Source organism: Oncorhynchus mykiss, chromosome 12 (assembly GCF_013265735.2).
Source record: "Oncorhynchus mykiss isolate Arlee chromosome 12, USDA_OmykA_1.1, whole genome shotgun sequence".
Classification (NCBI taxonomy): Eukaryota; Metazoa; Chordata; class Actinopteri; order Salmoniformes; family Salmonidae; genus Oncorhynchus; species Oncorhynchus mykiss.
Window position 1 is genome coordinate 92189712 of NC_048576.1, and position 19999 is coordinate 92209710.

Here is a 19999-nt window from a genome sequence, read left to right on the forward strand (position 1 = left end):
CTCAGTAAATAATCCACCTACACAGAACAGTACTCAGTAAATAATCCACCTACACAGAACAGTACTCAGTAAATAATCCACCTGCACAGTACAGTACTCAGTAAATATGATCACTTTTCATCCATTGTTTGTGTGTTTTTCAGTCTGCTCTGACTGGTTGCCACCCCTGGCCAGTATCCCCTGTAATCTCCATACTCTGTATCTCCCTGTGGTCCTGTATGGTTCAGTTGGTAGAGCATGGCGCAGGTAACACCAGGATTGTGGGTTCGATTCCTGGATCCACCCATATGTAAAATGTATGCGCGCATGACTGTAAATTGTCATTCTATTTCTCTGCAGTGGAGATGTTGCTAGATACCGTCACCCTAGCACACTAGCCTTCTGAGGGCACCAGGCTCTCTTATGCACTGCCGTTGCGTGGTTCTGTATGGCTGTTTCTGCATGGCTGTTTCTGCATGCCAGTTTTGTAGAATTCTGCTGCGCAACATAAGATGATGTTCTCTTTTGTAGGAGTACCAGCCATGTCTGCCTGAGCAAATGAGGGATGTGGAAGTTGTGATGGATGAATTTCACCGAAACAAGCATGACCCAGGTCATTAGGCACATAACAGGGGAAACTGCCTGAAAGGGAGTGAAAACACAGTGAAATGTTTTGCTACGGTGTGCGCTAATGAACACGACCCAGGATACTAGTGGATAATGGCGATGCTGCCATTAAACCAAGATTAACTTCCCAATGCTTGAAATGCCCACTTGGTGGCAGCACCAGATAGCTCATCAAATTACAGTTCAACACTGATATAAACAGAGAAAATACAATACCAATATTGTAAGGACAGTATTGTAAACACTGTATTGTCTTTACAAGTCAGCTAATTAAAAAAATATAGGTCTCAATTCTGAATCGTGAATTTTAACATGGTTTATTTCATGAAGGCATAAATGACAAGACTATTAACTTGTTATGAACTATGCCTATGTTTGATGAACAGTCTTGACAATTGGATTCACAGTTTTCATTATACTTTTGGTTTATAGAAGCAGTTGCATCCAGCTCGAGTCAACATTTAGGACACTTCCTTATTTGAAACTCCCTGAGAGGTGCACAAATAATGATTTGGGAGCATCATGTGAGAAAATGCTGTGATGTCTAGCCATTTCCCCTTAGGGGAGAACTCTGCTCCACCTAACCTCGAGTTCAGTGGCTTTCTCAAACGTCATGTTTCTGCGTGTGTGTGCATGCGTGTATGCCTGTGTCTGTCGGAGTCACTGCGTGTGTGTGCATGCGTGTATGCCTGTGTCTGTCGGAGTCATCTGCGTGTTTCTTTGTGTGTGCGTGTTTTGTGGTCATGAATGTGTGTGTCTATGTATTTATGTGCATAGCCTGCATAGTCTTGGTGCATAAAGATGTGTGTGGCTAAAGGCAGCTGTAAGATCTGTGTGGAGACTGTTGTCTTATAGTAATACCAGAGGTGGTAGAGTTAGAACAATGACGCCATCTCCCTGTGCTCTGACCCCTCTGGCCATCACTATGACACATGGGGATGGATGGCTTCTGTCTGGACCCACAGAGCCCAGAGTGTCCGTCTGTGAAAGGCCAAATAATGACACTCAACCACAATTGGGGGAAAATAAAAGTTAAATAATGGGGCTCTGTTTATTACACACACACACACACATACACACACACACACACACACACACACACACACACATTTCTTCATCCCTGACTACTATACCAGGTCCCACAGTCCCTTGCAGTACAATGGAGATGCATAGCCTACATATTAAAACCAAAACAGAAACAGGGTTTGTGCTGACTTCACAGAGCAGGGTCTTGACCGTCCCTCTCGTGACGGGCCTGTTACACTGGAACGATGACATGCAGCTGCAGCACTTTGGGTACTTCCTCCTGACTCGGCAGCTTCAGATTGTGTCCCAAATTGCACCCTATTCCCAATATCCATCCTTCAAACTCAACTCTGGACTGGAAGCCAGTTCCACTGTGTGTTTTTCATTGCTCCCCTCTAATCAGGGACTGATTTCGACCTGGGACACCAGGTGTGTGAAATTAATTATCAGGTAGAACAGAAGACCAGCAGGCTCCTCACCTCGTAAGGTAAGAGTTGAATACTGCCCTGTATAGTGCACTACTTTTGACCGTGGTCCATTTGGGATGTTGACCCTGGTCTGGGGTCAGTGTTGGAGTCTTCCTCCCGTGGTACAGTCAGGCAGGGCTCTGGTGAAGGATGCCAGTCATGTCTTCATTACCACCCAACTGTCACAGCATCACCTTCTCCCCCCACCCCATGGCCCTCAGTCAGTCTATAAGGCTGCTCCTGCTGCTCGCGACACAGCCTGATTGGCAGAGAAGGAGGGGATGAGGCACCTGATTGGCAGAGAAGGAGGGGATGAGGCACCTGATTGGCAGAGAAGGAGGGGCTGAGACACCTGATTGGCAGAGAGGGCGGGATGAGGCAACTGATTGGCAGAGAAGGAGGGGATGAGGCACCTGATTGGCAGAGAAGGAGGGGCTGAGGCACCTGATTGGCAGAGAAGGAGGGGCTGAGGCAGAGTGATGGACACAGTGATGGCTACTTGTGTTTAAGAATTTAAAGAGTGTTTGACACTAGGTGAGTGATTGACACCAGGTGAGTGATTGACAGATGGTAGAACTCACAGTGACAGTTGATTATTGCTGGCTTGTCTGCCGTGGAAGGTAAACTGGGCTGCACTCCCCAAAGAGAAATAGAAAGCGAAATATGAATGCAGGAACCAAATCTCATTTGAATCAAAGGAGTCAAATCCCGTTAGCACTGTGAATCTGGATTTATGTGTGTGTTTATTACTGTGAAGAAAAGGCCCCTTGTGTATGTCCCAAGTGTGATTTTGTTTTTGTGAGTAACTGCAATAGAAGAGAAGAAGAAGATCATAATCACAACAAATGAATCACAGATTCTTGTCCAGGAACAAATCATTTCTTTTTAACCTGTTGCCAAGCAACAATGAGTACTGGATTTGTACATAAAGGCTGTGTTCCAATGGGACCCTATTACCTACATAGAACACTACTTTTGACTCAGGTCAAAAGTAGTGCACCGTGTAGGGGATAGGGTTCCATTTGGGACGCATGCAAAGGCATTCATAAACCAATCCTGAGGAACTATAAAACCAAAACAGAGGAATGAATCTGATGCACTGCTTTAGATACAGTAACCACAGTATCTGTACATCTTATCCAGAACTACTTACAGGAGCAATTACAGCTGAGTGCCTTGCTCAAGGGCACATCGACAGGTTTTTCACCTAGTCGGCTCAGGGAATCGAACCAGCGACCTTTCGGTTACTGGACCAACACTCTGAACCTCTAGGCTACCTGCTGCCTGTAGTCGATTAGCCCTGTCCCAGATCTGTTTGGCCTGTATAGCCAACTGCTATGGTCCAATGTCATGTTTTGGAATGACAATGACCATAGGACAGCACGAACAGATGTAGGAACCAGGCTAAGACATCTGTGTGTGTGTGTGTATGACGTCTTGCTTTAAATGTCTATACTCACAGACAATTGCGAACGTTTCACGTTTTTCAGATCGGCATGTTGAAGTATATATCTTGGTCAATGTCGTGCAGCTTTTGACAGGTTATTTCAGGATACCACTTTCATATAAGAGTGTGGGATGGTTTAAAGAATCCAAGGTCCAATAAGCCTTGATTTGCTGGACATATGGTGCTTCCCAATGTCCTCTCCTCCTTCCTGAGGTGTGCCCTTGTTCCCTTCTCTCCACACATTTAAAAGCACTGGATTGGTGTAGTTATTGGTTACATGGTGTTCTCATATACCAGTCATTTCAAGGGATGTGACCCAAGAGTCTAGATAAAAGTCTATTAAAAAACACCCCTTAGTATTCTGACGGATGACTAAATATTCCTATAAACATGATCCTTTGAACTGCTTCAGGTCTTGGTGCTGCAGAAAATATTGATGTTATCACGGGTGGTGTTTTTCAATGCATCTGTTTGTGTTGAGAGAGAGAGAGAATTTGCCCATAAGGTGAGTTAATATGTGCTCTTACACACAGCCTGAGAATGTGTTTGTGTGTGCAATATGTTTAGTCTAAGAATATCTTGCAGAGTTACTGTGCAAAGTAAGAAGGGAGCGCAAGAGACACACAGCGAGAGAAAAGAGGCTCAGAGAGAGGGAGCAGAATAGAGGAAGAGAGAGAGGGAGCAGAATAGAGGAAGAGAGAGAGGGAGCAGAATAGAGGAAGAGAGAGAAAGCAGCAAAGAGTTCAGCTGTGGCTACTGAAGAGAAAGGATAGAAAGACAGATCCAGAAAGAGAGAGAGAAATAAAGGAGGAGAAGAGGGTGAAGGAAAAGTGCTTTAACTGCTTGAAGTCCCAGTGACACACACCAGGACCTGAGGAGGAACGTGTTCCATGGACGGCAGCCGTCGGCTGAGGAGGCAGACGAGAAGGAGCGAAGAAGGGGATGAGGAGAGCTCTCTCTCTTTGTCTCTCTGGAAAGAAGGGAGACTGGCCTTCACGACAACTGATCCTCTCTCCACCTCCGTCTGCCGAACTGAATCACAGGGAACGAAAGAGAAAGCCCCTCAGACACTCTCACACCCACACTAGTACACTAAGAATCCTTCCCCCCATCCACACACACAGTTTTGACTGAGCCGTCATGGGGACAGTGAGCGAACTTTGCGCATCCAGTTTCCAAGCGTTCCTCCATCCTGCGGTGAAGGATCCGCCTCCTCCAGGTAAGATGGGCTGCCTTGGGAACCAACTATGTGGACTAGACAGCCTATGGTCAACAGATGATTGATGGTTGTCTTGTTGCCTGCCTCTGTTAATGTATTCATGGTGTCGCCACAGTCAGCAGGATATGGGGAAATGTCATGTTCCACTTTGGTTGAATTTCATTATCAGGTGCCTTGGGTTTATTTTCATATTGTAGATAATGTACCTATGTAAATGAGAGTTGCTCTCTCTCTCTGAAATACTTGATCGATGTGATCATGTTACTATTTGATCAATGTTTTGTTCATGTGTCTCTTGGAGATGTACAGTATGATACTATATGTTGCTTTCTGTGTTGTTCAGAAGGATCAGTTAGTTTGCCTTTCTGTGTTGTTCAGAAGGATATATTAGTTTGCCTTTCTGTGTTGTTCAGAAGGATCAGTTAGTTTGCCTTTCTGTGTTGTTCAGAAGGATCAGTTAGTTTGCCTTTCTGTGTTGTTCAGAAGGATCAGTTAGTTTGCCTTTCTGTGTTGTTCAGAAGGATCAGTTAGTTTGCCTTTCTGTGTTGTTCAGAAGGATCAGTTAGTTTGTCTTCCAGTGTTGTTCAGAAGGATCAGTTAGTTTGTCTTTCAGTGTTGTTCAGAGGGATATGTTAGTTTGTCTTTCAGTGTTGTTCAGAAGGATCAGTTAGTTTGTCTTTCAGTGTTGTTCAGAGGGATATGTTAGTTTGCCTTTCAGTGTTGTTCAGAGGGATATGTTAGTTTGTCTTTCAGTGTTGTTCAGAAGGATCAGTTAGTTTGCCTTTCAGTGTTGTTCAGAGGGATATGTTAGTTTGTCTTTCAGTGTTGTTCAGAAGGATATGTTAGTTTGTCTTTCAGTGTTGTTCAGAGGGATATGTTAGTTTGCCTTTCAGTGTTGTTCAGAGGGATATGTTAGTTTGTCTTTCAGTGTTGTTCAGAGGGATATGTTAGTTTGTCTTTCAGTGTTGTTCAGAGGGATATGTTAGTTTGTCTTTCAGTGTTGTTCAGAGGGATATGTTAGTTTGCCTTTCAGTGTTGTTCAGAGGGATAAGTTAGTTTGCCTTTCAGTGTTGTTCAGAGGGATATGTTAGTTTGTCTTTCAGTGTTGTTCAGAGGGATATGTTAGTTTGCCTTTCAGTGTTGTTCAGAGGGATATGTTAGTTTGTCTTTCAGTGTTGTTCAGAGGGATATGTTAGTTTGTCTTTCAGTGTTGTTCAGAGGGATATGTTAGTTTGTCTTTCAGTGTTGTTCAGAGGGATATGTTAGTTTGTCTTTCAGTGTTGTTCAGAGGGATATGTTAGTTTGTCTTTCAGTGTTGTTCAGAGGGATATGTTAGTTTGTCTTCCAGTGTTGTTCAGAAAGATGTTAGTAAGAGTCTGATAATATCAGATGCCAGATTACATTTCTCATTGGATGAGAGGGCAACAATAAACAATCGTCTGAACAGGTGCAGCCATTGGAATGGGTGTTGGTTCCTTGACAAAATGTGTGTGTGTGTGTGTGTTTGGTGCTTGTGTGTGTGTGTGTGTGTGTGTGTGTGTGAAGCATGAACACGTGGCTTCCCCAGAGGTAATAACAAACCACTGGGACAGAGATATCTGTAGCTAATGAGCTGGTTTCATTAGTGTTCAGTTTAAGACCTTTCTCCCTCTAAACAGAGCAGTAGTGGAGTGAGCCCAGCTAATGCCATTAGTGAGAGCACATGTAATCCCTGTAGCACCTACCCACACACACTGCCAGAGGAAATAGGCATACCTTCTGACAGTAAGCATCTCTGTAACTAGCTCACTAAATCTAGATCTCACACCATCAATACATGGACCCGTAAACAAATGCCTGTACAATCACAGATACCTCCACTGGCTTCCATCCCAGCAGACGCAATGACATACAGCTTTAACACACCTCTGGCCTCTCTTCTTTTACTGGTCCTATATTGAGACAATAATAGGTTACTGTACCTTTAATTACTTTGGGCTTCAGTCTCTTTGTGGGCGTGGTTTCAAATCCCACTGCTGCCACCAAATGTTTAGAGTGTACAAAACAGGTTCTTGCCCTTATTTCATTGGAAAATTGCTGTGTCCTCATAGACAAAGGGCACCGCGGTAGTGTTAATTTAGGATAATCTCCTAAACCCAGATTACCAGGGTCCATTGCTCCTCTATAATCTATCATCACAAACTAGGAGGTTAAGATAGTAGTTTGTAGCCTCTCCAGTGAATCAGTAATGGGTGACGGGGTTTGTTTATGCACGCCATCTGTCTCTCCAAACTTCAGATTTCATTTTCATTCTCTTACTGTAAGTCTCAACAAGACAGACGTATTAGAATGTGATGGTGCCAGAGTGATATTGTGAAAGGACGGTAGGGGTGGAGGGACAAGTCATGTGTTGTTACTCCATCACCTTGAGAGCAAGTGCCTCAGGGGAATTAGTTGTCCTGGGGATAATCATTTGGGACTGTTTGCTAGCTTTTTGACATTTTAGTCATTAACAGACACTCTTATCCAGGGATATTTATTTACAGGTGCAATTAGGGTTAAGAGCCTTGCTCAAGGGCACGTCAACAGATTTTTCACCTAGTCAGCTTGGGGATTCGAACCAGCAACCTTTCGGTTACTGGCCTGACACTCTTAACCTCTAGGCTACCCGTGGCTGTGTGGGAGAGTGTTGTGTTGACATCGCTCAAGGCAAGGGCTTTGTTCTTCAATGTGCTAGCCCCTTAGCAGCTGATAGCGTGCAGCAGACCAGGGTGGTTACAGTGGGGAAGTGATGCTGATTGTGATGTTGAAATACCTGAGTCAGCGCTGGTGGCTATGTGTGCAGAGAGAGAAGAGACTCTTTAGGACAGGGGACAGTGGGGACGTCTGAACTAGATTTTCCTGGAACTAAGACAGCTGTGACCACGGTAACAATCGTAGTTGTCACGACAACATGTGCAGCGGGCAAAAATAGGAGAAATGATGTCACATTGATGTCCTAATAACATCATAATAATGTAATTTCAACCAGTTTAACTGTGATGATATTATTTCAACCAGTTTTGCCCAGGTGGCCTGAGGACCTGGTTGTACCATGGGGCAGAATGGGCAATGTTAGGATATTAGGTCTGTTGTTAGGTTTCAGTCAGTTACATCATGGCAGCAAGCTGATCTCTTATCCCACATTTCTTCAAACTGGGCTGAATCATCATTGCTCATTGGGTTGGACTTGGGCTCCGCACAGGTCATCACCAGCCTGATTCAGCTTACCAACCAGCTAGGGTTGGAGCAAAAACCTATACAGGAGGGTATCTCTCCAGGAACAGGGTTGGAGAGCCCTGATTTCACCCATGGGATGACTGTCACAAACATTTCCATGTTAGTGCACCACGATAGTACGTACATTTCACCATTCATTTGTCAGACAGAGCATGGTTCAGGTCGCTAATGTTTTTTCCTTGTAATTGAGACAGTGAATTTGAAAGACATGTATGATATCATATGACTCATCCTTAATTAGTGGAAGGATCATCAGGACGATGAAAGACTGATTCTTAATTAGAGGAAGGATCATCAGGACGATAAAAGACTGATTCTTAATTAGTGGAAGGATCATCAGGACGATGAAAGACTGATTCTTAATTAGTGGAAGGATCATCAGGACGATGAAAGACTTCTTAATTAGAGGAAGGATCATCAGGATGACGAGGGACTCATCCTAGAAGCGTGGGGGGCTTGGAGAAAATTAGGAGATTCATATCGGTGCAATTAAAAGTCTCTGTCTACATTCCAAATGCACCCTATTCTCTATGTAGTGCACTACCCATAGCACGCTGGTCAAAGTATTGCACTATGTAGGGAATAGGGTGCCATTTGGGCCTCTGTGGCTGTCTTGTCTGAGGCAGGTGTTTGACTCTAATAGCTCCTCTGCCGCTAGACGTTTGACATGGAAGTTGGTCCTCTGGGATCAAAGCCAAGCCGGGGGCAGCTGTGGAGAAGGAGATGTGGTTGCTGGCTTCTGCTCTGGGTGCACAGAAACTTGTATGTCAGCAGTATGCATTGTGTTAAACTAGACTAGGAAATGTGCTTTAATCAGCCGCCTTCCTTCCATTTGGTGGCAGCGGTGGGATCCAGACAGTGGGCAACATCTCCAGCAGAAAGGCCCAGTATAAAGGATGTTAGCAGCTGGCTGCATGATACTTTATGATAGTATTATAGGTATATGATGATTAGAATCATATATTTGATTCCTCCATGAAGGCGCTATGATGATTAGAATCATATATTTGATTCCTCCATGAAGGTCCTATGATGATTAGAATCATATATTTGATTCCTCCATGAAGGCCCTATGATGATTAGAATCATATATTTGATTCCTCCATGAAGGCCCTATGATGATTAGAATCATATATTTGATTCCTCCATGAAGGCCCTATGATGATTAGAATCATGTATTTGATTCCTCCATAAAGGGCCTATGATGATTAGCATCCTAACTACTGTCTGTCTTGTATACAGTTGATATGCCATGTTGATTTGATTGTATTGCCATAGGTTGGTGTTGGACTGCCTCCAAGTATATGTTGGTTCTGCAATTCATCAATGATTCATCAATGGTTCATCAATGGTTCATCAATGGTTCATCAATGTACACAGTGCAAGTCCAGGCACCTGTGCACTGCAGTGGCAGCAAGACCAGGTCTACTGAAATAAGCACCGTTTGGATGTATTTCAGTGACATTTTCCACCTCAGCTTCTGTAGTTGGTAAAAGTAAGGAATCCGATGCTAGTAATGTAGAGAAGTGAATGTATCTAATGCCGAGCCAGACAGAGACCCCAGACTGTCTGTCAGACACTTCAAAGAGACTTGAATGTGGGAATCCAAACAGAAGCTCATAGAATGTACAAAGCTCTGGCTTTTCAAAAGTACAGCCTGCCTGCCTGCCTGCCTGCCTGCCTGCCTGCCTGCCTGTCTGCCTGTCTGCCTGTCTGCCTGCCTGCCTGCCTGCCTGCCTGCCTGCCTGCCTGCCTGCCTGCCTGCCTGCCTGCCTGCCTGCCTGCCTGCCTGCCTGCCTGCCTGCCTGCCTGCCTGCCTCATGTTTCTCTGTGTGTGGAATGAAAGGAGATGAGCACACAGAGGCTTGGCTGCTGGGTGTAAATACCTCCTTCCTAACAGAGGGAAAGAGAAGGAAATTGGCCCAGCGTTTAAACATATGAGTCCTCTTTAGCCTGATACATTGCTTTCATGTCTATCACTCAGACTGGTAACATTACCCATAGAGCAGTCATGTCTATCACTCAGACTGGTAACATTACCCATAGAGTAGTCATGTCTATCACTCAGACTGGTAACATTACCCATAGAGTAGTCATGTCTATCACTCAGACTGGTAACGTTACCTATAGAGTAGTCATGTCTATCACTCAGACTGGTAACATTACCCATAGAGTAGTCATGTCTATCACTCAGACTGGTAACGTTACCCATAGAGTAGTCATGTCTATCACTCAGACTGGTAACGTTACCTATAGAGTAGTCATGTCTATCACTCAGACTGGTAACGTTACCCATAGAGTAGTCATGTCTATCACTCAGACTGGTAACATTACCCATAGAGTAGTCATGTCTATCACTCATACTGGTAACATTACCCATAGAGTAGTCATGTCTATCACTCAGACTGGTAACGTTACCCATAGAGTAGTCATGTCTATCACTCAGACTGGTAACATTACCCATAGAGTAGTCATGTCTATCACTCAGACTGGTAACGTTACCCATAGAGCAGTCATGTCTATCACTCAGACTGGTAACGATACCTATAGAGTAGTCATGTCTATCACTCAGACTGGTAACATTACCTATAGAGTAGTCATGTCTATCACTCAGACTGGTAACATTACTCATAGAGCAGTCATGTCTATCACTCAGACTGGTAACGTTACCTATAGAGTAGTCATGTCTATCACTCAGACTGGTAACATTACCTATGGAGTAGTCATGTCTATCACTCAGACAGGTAACATTACCTATAGAGTAGTCATGTCTATCACTCAGACTGGTAACGTTACCTATGAGCAGTCATGTCTATCACTCAGACTGGTAACGTTACCTATAGAGTAGTCATGTCTATCACTCAGACTGGTAACGTTACCTATAGAGTAGTCATGTCTATCACTCAGACTGGTAACATTACCCATAGAGCAGTCATGTCTATCACTCAGACTGGTAACATTACCCATAGAGCAGTCATGTCTATCACTCAGACTGATAACATTACCTATAGAGCAGTCATGTCTATCACTCAGACTGGTAACGTTACCTATAGAGTAGTCATGTCTATCACTCAGACTGGTAACGTTACCTATAGAGTAGTCATGTCTATCACTCAGACTGGTAACGTTACCTATGAGCAGTCATGTCTATCACTCAGACTGGTAATGTTACCTATGAGCAGTCATGTCTATCACTCAGACTGGTAACGTTACCTATAGAGTAGTCATGTCTATCACTCAGACTGGTAACGTTACCTATGAGCAGTCATGTCTATCACTCAGACAGGTAACGTTACCTATAGAGTAGTCATGTCTATCACTCAGACTGGTAACGTTACCTATGAGCAGTCATGTCTATCACTCAGACTGGTAATGTTACCTATGAGCAGTCATGTCTATCACTCAGACGGGTAACGTTACCTATAGAGCAGTCATGTCTATCACTCAGACTGGTAACGTTACCCATAGAGCAGTCATGTCTATCACTCAGACTGGTAACGTTACCTTTTGAGCATTCATGGGAGAAACTCCCCAAATACAGGTGTGCCAAGCTAGTAGTTCATACCCAAGAAGACTAGAGGCTGTAATCACTGCCAAAGGTGTTTCAACCAAGTACTGAGTAAAGGGTTTGAATACTTACGTAAATGTGATATTTAAGTTTAGAATTTTTTTTGCATTTGCACAAAAAAACAACAACCTGTTTTTGCTTCGTAATTATGGGGTATTGTGTGTAGATTGATTAGGGGGGGGGGGGGGGGTGATCAGTTTTAGAATAAGGCTGTAACGTAAACAGAATGTGGCAAGAGTTGAGGGATCTGAATACTTCCTGAATGGACTGTATATAAGTGATTCTATTGTCTTGACCCATGTTAGATTACTGTATATCCCTGTGACCTACAGCAGAGGAATGTAGAATGTCTTGTCCCATGTTAGATTACTGTATATCCCTGTGACCTACAGCAGGGGAATGTAGAATGTCTTGTCCCATGTTAGATTACTGTATATCCCTGTGACCTACAGCAGGGGAATGTAGAGTGATTGTCTTGGCCCATGTTAGATTACTGTATATCCCTGTGACCTACAGCAGAGGAATGTAGAATGTCTTGGCCCATGTTAGATTACTGTATATCCCTGTGACCTACAGCAGAGGAATGTAGAATGTCTTGGCCCATGTTAGATTACTGTATATCCCTGTGACCTACAGCAGGGGAATGTAGAATGTCTTGTCCCATGTTAGATTACTGTATATCCCTGTGACCTACAGCAGGGGAATGTAGAGTGATTGTCTTGGCCCATGTTAGATTACTGTATATCCCTGTGACCTACAGCAGGGGAATGTAGAATGTCTTGTCCCATGTTATATTACTGTATATCCCTGTGACCTACAGCAGGGGAATGTAGAATGTCTTGTCCCATGTTAGATTACTGTATATCCCTGTGACCTACAGCAGGGGAATGTAGAGTGATTGTCTTGGCCCATGTTAGATTACTGTATATCCCTGTGACCTACAGCAGGGGAATGTAGAATGTCTTGTCCCATGTTATATTACTGTATATCCCTGTGACCTACAGCAGGGGAATGTAGAATGTCTTGTCCCATGTTAGATTACTGTATATCCCTGTGACCTACAGCAGGGGAATGTAGAGTGATTGTCTTGGCCCATGTTAGATTACTGTATATCCCTGTGACCTACAGCAGGGGAATGTAGAATGTCTTGTCCCATGTTAGATTACTGTATATCCCTGTGACCTACAGCAGGGGAATGTAGAATGTCTTGTCCCATGTTATATTACTGTATATCCCTGTGACCTACAGCAGGGGAATGTAGAATGTCTTGTCCCATGTTAGATTACTGTATATCCCTGTGACCTACAGCAGGGGAATGTAGAGTGATTGTCTTGGCCCATGTTAGATTACTGTATATCCCTGTGACCTACAGCAGGGGAATGTAGAATGTCTTGTCCCATGTTAGATTACTGTATATCCCTGTGACCTACAGCAGGGGAATGTAGAATGATTGTCTTGTCCCAGGCTGGGCTCCAGCAGCACCCATCTAGTCAGGAGGCCTGTATTTCACGCACCCTTGCTGCATCCCAAATGGCACTCTATATTCCCTATTTAGTGAACTACTTATGACCCATAGAGCTCTGGTCAAAAGTAGTGCACTATATAGGGAATGTAGGGAATAGGGTGCCATTTGGAAATCAACCAAGGGCTGTCATCAGTCACACTCTGGAGCCCTTGACAGCCCTGATGGACCCTTCAGGACACATACTAATGTGTGTGTGTTAACATTTCTGTATGTGTGTTCATGTGTTTATGAGTGGGCCGCAGTACAGTGTTTTGACATCTACCATAGACCACACTGCTCCAGGCTCCTAATAAGAACAGCACAGGACTCATTATCTTGCAATAATACTTTAAATAATACCACACTCCTCACCATGAACCATAGCATCAATGGATAATCATAACATCTGGCTGAAATGGCATCGCTTCAACAGTGGGACTGGGGGAATACTGGTTCAGCTCAATGATTCTTGAGTTACTTCATAAGCATACTGAGCTTTCTACTGTATAGTATAGGATATATGCTTGTGATGCATAAAGTATAGCTTGTCACAACACACATGTGCATGCCTACACACACACACAATTCAGTCCCATTCAAAATCCCAAATCCAACTTCTGGTCCCCACAAGTATAGTTAAACACGTCCACACACTCAGGCATGCCTCTGCCTGGGGATTCATTCCAGGTTAATATCTCTGTCTATGTTGCATTCAGCTGATACACCCCAGACTCATCTCTCTATGACATCACCAGCACCCAACAAAGAATAGTGCAGTGCCTGATGGGAAAATAAATACACTTTTAGAAAATAAAACCGTATGAGGCAATTAGGTAAACGACTGCATATTCTCCCCGGGGACTGTCTCAATAGTTTTATTAATGTGCTATCTTTCATCATAATTTGTGCTACTCTTGCATGAGGTAATATCTTTATTTTCCCATGGCCTGGGAAACAGTAATACATACAAATGTCCTGAAGAGGTCAGTCTTACCATTTGGGATGTTTGGGCAAAGTTAAAAGAGCTGAGTGTTTTTAGTGGGTTTAATGTTAATGTTAATGTCACGTATACTCCCTCTCCAGCCTCTAGGCATCATCTGCTGATTATCCTGCACACCTGTCAACATTGTCATGGGCAGCAGCGCCTCATGACACTCACCTGGACTCCATCACCTCCTTGATTATCTTCCCTATATCTGTCACTCCCCTTGGTTCTTTCCTCAGGTGTTATTGACTCTGTTTTCATGTCGGTGTGTTGTGTTTTTTTGTTTTGTTTAAACAATCACTCCCTGAACTTGCTTCCTGACTCTCAGCACGCTCGTAACAGTTAACCCATTTTAGTGTGTCAATATGCTCTATAAGCCTCGTTCAGATTGGTCCAGTGCTACTGCCAACTCCTTGGCACCTTGGGCTTGTGTCACACTCAATCACAATGTCCCAAGCCATTATACAATGTGTCCTTGTGAACCACACTGTACTCTGCACACTAACCCTTGTGATTTCGGAGGAATTGCAACAGGGCCGGGCTCATTGTCAGAGTATATACATTTATCACCATGGATACTTCATTTCCACACCACCTCAGCTGCATGAGAAAATACTATGGCTCTGTCCCAAAAATGGCACCCTATTCCCTATATAGTGCACTACTTTAGACCAGAGCCCTATTCCCTATGTAGTGCACTACTTTAGACCAGAGCCCTATTCCCTATGTAGTGCACTACTTTAGACCAGAGCCCTATTCCCTATGTAGTGCACTACTTTAGACCAGAGTCCTATTCCCTATATAGTGCACTACTTTAGACCAGAGCCCTATTCCCTATGTAGTGCACTACTTTAGACCAGAGTCCTATTCCCTATATATAGTGCACTACTTTAGACCAGAGCCCTATTCCCTATGTAGTGCACTACTTTAGACCAGAGTCCTATTCCCTATATACAGTGCACTACTTTAGACCAGAGCCCTATTCCCTAAATAGTGCACTACTTTAGACCAGAGCCCTATTCCCTATATAGTGCACTACTTTAGACCAGAGCCCTATGGGTCCGATGCTGGACATAATGTAAATGTCAGAGAGCGGCCTTGCTCCCGTTGAAGCCAGGGTGTTGAGTCCTGAGGCCTGCCTCACTATGGGCATGACACCTCCAGTACAATCACACCTGAATCAAGTCATACAGGGCATGATGATTATTTTAACCAGTTGAATATAGGTCTGCTTGTTCTGACCAGATAAAGGGCTGCTGATGTTTTTACCAGTTGAATCAGGTGTACTTCTACAGTGGAACTGGCTGGGGACTAGCTGAGGACAATGGGGGGGTACGTAAGGAGAGGTTTGGGTTCATTCCCTTTCTTCCTTGAGCATCCATACACGTACCATGTGATGTGGGTTTTCTCATGATGCTCAGCTCAGTTAGTCAGTGAGCACTGTCCACACAGACAGAGATCGCTCAGATAGAGCAGGCTTATGAGGCCTGTTATATTAGGAGTTAAGACAGACCTGCACAGTGCCTCTCTCTAGTCTGACAGGAGAATAATGGCCTGCACGGTGCCTCTCTCTAGGTCTGACATGAGAATAATGGCCTGCACGGTGCCTCTCTCTAGTCTGACATGAGAATAATGGCCTGCACAGTGCCTCTCTCTAGTCTAACATAAGAATAATGGCCTGCACGGTGCCTCTCTCTAGTCTGACATGAGAATAATGGCCTGCACGGTGCCTCTCTCTAGTCTGACATGAGAATAATGGCCTGCACGTTGGCTCAGCCCCCTTAGTCACACTAAGCCCTGTAATCCACTGGCCTGATACACATTTCATCCTCAAATGCGTTTTCACAATGTGATATCGTGAATGTGTGTAACACTGTCTGTACTGATGAGGCTAATGTGCAGTAGCAGCAGTAGTAGCCTATGTCCAAGTGAATGTGTATCTCTGGGAGTTGTCCACTGTTGTTGTGTATAGGGCTGTGTTTAAATGTATTGCCCTGTATTATCTGGGGTTTTATATCCAGCTGTTTAGCTACGGAACACTATATATTATGTCTAGAACTTTAGTAGATATGAGCCTTCAGAAATACTTCCCAAATATTTCATAACTTTACTGGCCAACATCTACTGTCACATTCCAATAATACCAGGATGACACACACACACACACACACACACACACACACACACACACACACACACACACACACACACACACACACACACACACACACACACACACACACACACACAAACAGCATACCAGCAGACATGGCCTTGATGTTGGAACAATACAAGGATAAATAACATTCAACAAATAGCCATGCTTCCACCTGTCCAGTTGTGAAAACAAACTAGAGTGAAACAGTGTGAAAGTTGAATGTGTTTGTGAGGTTGTCCATTGTTCAGTGTAACAGTGTTAGTCTTTATAGTGTTTGAAGTTTTCCTTTGTTCAGTGTAACAGTGTTAGTCTTTATAGTGTTTGAAGTTTTCCTTTGTTCAGTGTAACAGTGTAACAGTGTTAGTCTTTATAGTGTTTGTGAGGTTGTTCAGTGTAACAGTGTTAGTCTTTATAGTTTTTGTGAGGTTGTCCATTGTTCAGTGTAACAGTGTTAGTCTTTATAGTGTTTGTGAGGTTGTCCATTGTTCAGTGTAACAGTGTTAGTCTTTATAGTGTTTGTGAGGTTGTTCAGTGTAACAGTGTTAGTCTTTATAGTGTTTGTGAGGTTGTTCAGTGTAACAGTGTTAGTCTTTATAGTGTTTGTGAGGTTGTCCATTGTTCAGTGTAACAGTGTTAGTCTTTATAGTGTTTGTGAGGTTGTCCATTGTTCAGTGTAACAGTGTTAGTCTTTATAGTGTTTGAGGTTGTTCAGTGTAACAGTGTTAGTCTTTATAGTGTTTGTGAGGTTGTCCATTGTTCAGTGTAACAGTGTTAGTCTTTATAGTGTTTGTGAGGTTGTCCATTGTTCAGTGTAACAGTGTTAGTCTTTATAGTGTTTGTGAGGTTGTTCAGTGTAACAGTGTTAGTCTTTATAGTGTTTGTGAGGTTGTTCAGTGTAACAGTGTTAGTCTTTATAGTGTTTGTGAGGTTGTCCATTGTTCAGTGTAACAGTGTTAGTCTTTATAGTGTTTGTGAGGTTGTTCAGTGTAACAGTGTTAGTCTTTATAGTGTTTGTGAGGTTGTTCAGTGTAACAGTGTAACAGTGTTAGTCTTTATAGTGTTTGTGAGGTTGTTCATTGGTCAGGTTGTAGTCTACAGTAAACTGGTTTTATAACACTATGGTCAGGTTGTAGTCTACAGTACACTGGTTTTATAACACCATGGTCAGGTTGTTGTCCACAGTACACTGGGTTTATAACACTGTGGTCAGGTTGTAGTCTACAGTAAACTGGTTTTATAACACCATGGTCAGGTTGTTGTCCACAGTACACTGGTTTTATAGCACCATGGTCCAGTTGTAGTCTACAGAACGCTGGCTTTATAACACCATGGTCAGGTTGTAGTCTACAGTAAACTGGTTTTATAACACCGTGGTCAGGTTGTAGTCTACAGTACACTGGTTTTATAACACTATGGTCAGGTTGTAGTCTACAGTAAACTGGTTTTATAACACTATGGTCAGGTTGTAGTCTACAGTAAACAGATTTTATAACACCATGGTCAGGTTGTAGTCTACAGTAAACTGGTTTTATAAGGAAGCTTTATTCATGACTTTTTACACTTTTTTCCAGAAAAATGCATATTTCCTTGGATGTAATCTGACCAGGTAACATCCAAAATGACATATGTCCCATGACGTGTTTATCTTCTCATGATAAATATGTTGTTACTAGTTGGTTGTAATTTGGTTATATGATGTCTTCTCAACTAGTTTTCAACCAGAAAACGTAATTAAAGATGCATTTGAAAATGTTGGTAGACAAAGATGCTTTACAGTTGTACATCATTGAGAGAACAGAATTGAATTTGCCCTTTTCAGTAATGGAATTATTTCCTGCTTATTTAGACCAGTAAGCAGCCACATGATTTAATGTCCTAAAACAAAGACCTTTCTTTACACTCTATCAGCAGCCGTAACATTTACATAATATTTACATAAACATCCAGTTTACATCAGATTTACTGAAGTATCCTCTTTGCATATGTTAATGTGGATCAAGGAGAGGATGAGTATGAGTGCAAAATATTTGCAGTTTTGCCTACGGTTAAGAATGTCAGAATCCTAGTGCATTTTGGTATGAATAAGGTAAGGGCTCTTTTCCTATCGCTTGTCTTTGGGTTTATGCAGAGCTTGAGGGGTGAACTGCTTACAGTGAATTGGATCATTGTTGGAACCGGTCAACAAACACACACAGAGTAGTACATTGTCATCATGTCTATCTCAAGTTGGCATTTAGGAGCACAACAGGGGCGTTCAGTGAATATCCCCCAAAGGAGGATTCCCATACTGTGGCTTAGTGGTGACCAACATGGGACAAAGGTGGTATTTGGACTTTAAATGAACAACAACTTCAAAATGCTTTATAGCATTGCTAGATGCTTCACAAGTCATTTACAAGTAAAGTCATACTAGAAAATGATGTTTTGTTTTAGGTAGAACTCAATATGTGTTTAATTATGTGTGGCACATGAGTGGTCTCTCTCCCATGTAGGCTTATTCTCAAACTGAGATGCTGAAGAGAAAATGGCCGAACCCCGGGCCTAGGGCCCATAGACACGTCTGTCGATGTGAAAGGATCAGACCAATACACGCCGTGTGGTAGTAGCTCTGCCTAGTCCTCTCATAGACGTGGTGGTACATTTACTGTGTGGCTTGTAGGCCTGCTCTGAGTCATGTAGTAGAACTAGACCTTGTAGGCCTGCTCTGAGTCATGTAGTAGAACTAGACCTTGTAGGCCTGCTCTGAGTCATGTAGTAGAACTAGACCTTGTAGGCCTGCTCTGAGTCATGTAGTAGAACTAGACCTTGTAGGCCTGCTCTGAGTCATGTAGTAGAACTAGACCTTGTAGGCCTGCTCTGAGTCATGTAGTAGAACTAGACCTTGTAGGCCTGCTCTGAGTCATGTAGTAGAACTAGACCTTGTAGGCCTGCTCTGAGTCATGTAGTAGAACTAGACCTTGTAGGCCTACTCTGAGTCATGTAGTAGAACTAAACCGTTCACGGCTGCTGAGTGGCGCAGCAGTCTAAGGCGCTGTATCTCACTACTAGAGGCATCACTACAGACACCCTGGTTCGAATCCAGCCTGTATCACAACCGGCCATGATTGGGAGTCCCATAGGGCGGCGCACAATTGGCCCAGCGTCGTCCGGGTTTGGCCGATGTAGGCCGTCATTGTAAATAAGACTTTGTTCTTAACAGACTTTCTTAGCTAAATAAAGGTTACATTTAAAACAAAATCCACGTCTCCACCAGTGTCTTGGGGTTGTTTCAGGATGGGACCAACATCTTCTTCACACCACCTCTCCCAGTTGGTCAGACCAGAGAGAGAGAATAAGGAGAAAGTAGATGACTCTTTCCCAATTTGTCTTCCATTGACTCCTTGCATCCTCTCTTTACGTCGCATTGGAGGAGAAGGTCTGAGGGGAGGGACATTTGATTGATCTTTTCCTCCAATGTGGTTTAGGCAAGAAGACTAATTGGAAGAGAGGCTACCTGTCATTCCCTCTCTCCCACTTCCCACCTCCCAAGACTGCTCAAACAGCATTCCTCCTCTTGGGCTTAGTGTTTAAACAGGCCAGGACATGCTCATACCATATCTGACTCCTAACTGCAGTGTCGCAGACGTGCTGGTGTTGTGACAGAAGTCCTGCTCATCTTTACCAGAATTACCACAGTATAGTATTGATGTTTAATGAAGATGTCAGCTGACTGCTCCAAGCCCAGTAAACCTCTGTAGAGCTACAGAGAAAAAGATGCCACA

At 43.4% G+C, this 19999-nt stretch overlaps 1 protein-coding gene across 2 annotated transcripts in view; it reads left to right on the plus strand.

The window, feature by feature from the left end:
- Positions 1 to 19999, plus strand: part of LOC110515725 (cytohesin-1) — a 114007-nt gene that overhangs the window by 14525 nt on the left and 79483 nt on the right. The window contains exon 1 of one of the 2 annotated variants that reach the window (XM_036939187.1): positions 4281 to 4765. The exons of the other annotated variant lie outside the window; for it this stretch is intronic. Coding sequence (XP_036795082.1) covers positions 4687 to 4765 — 79 coding nt within the window. The 5' untranslated portion in view covers positions 4281 to 4686. Of the gene's footprint in view, positions 1 to 4280; positions 4766 to 19999 lie in introns of those variants that run through there. 2 annotated transcript variants of the gene reach the window in all.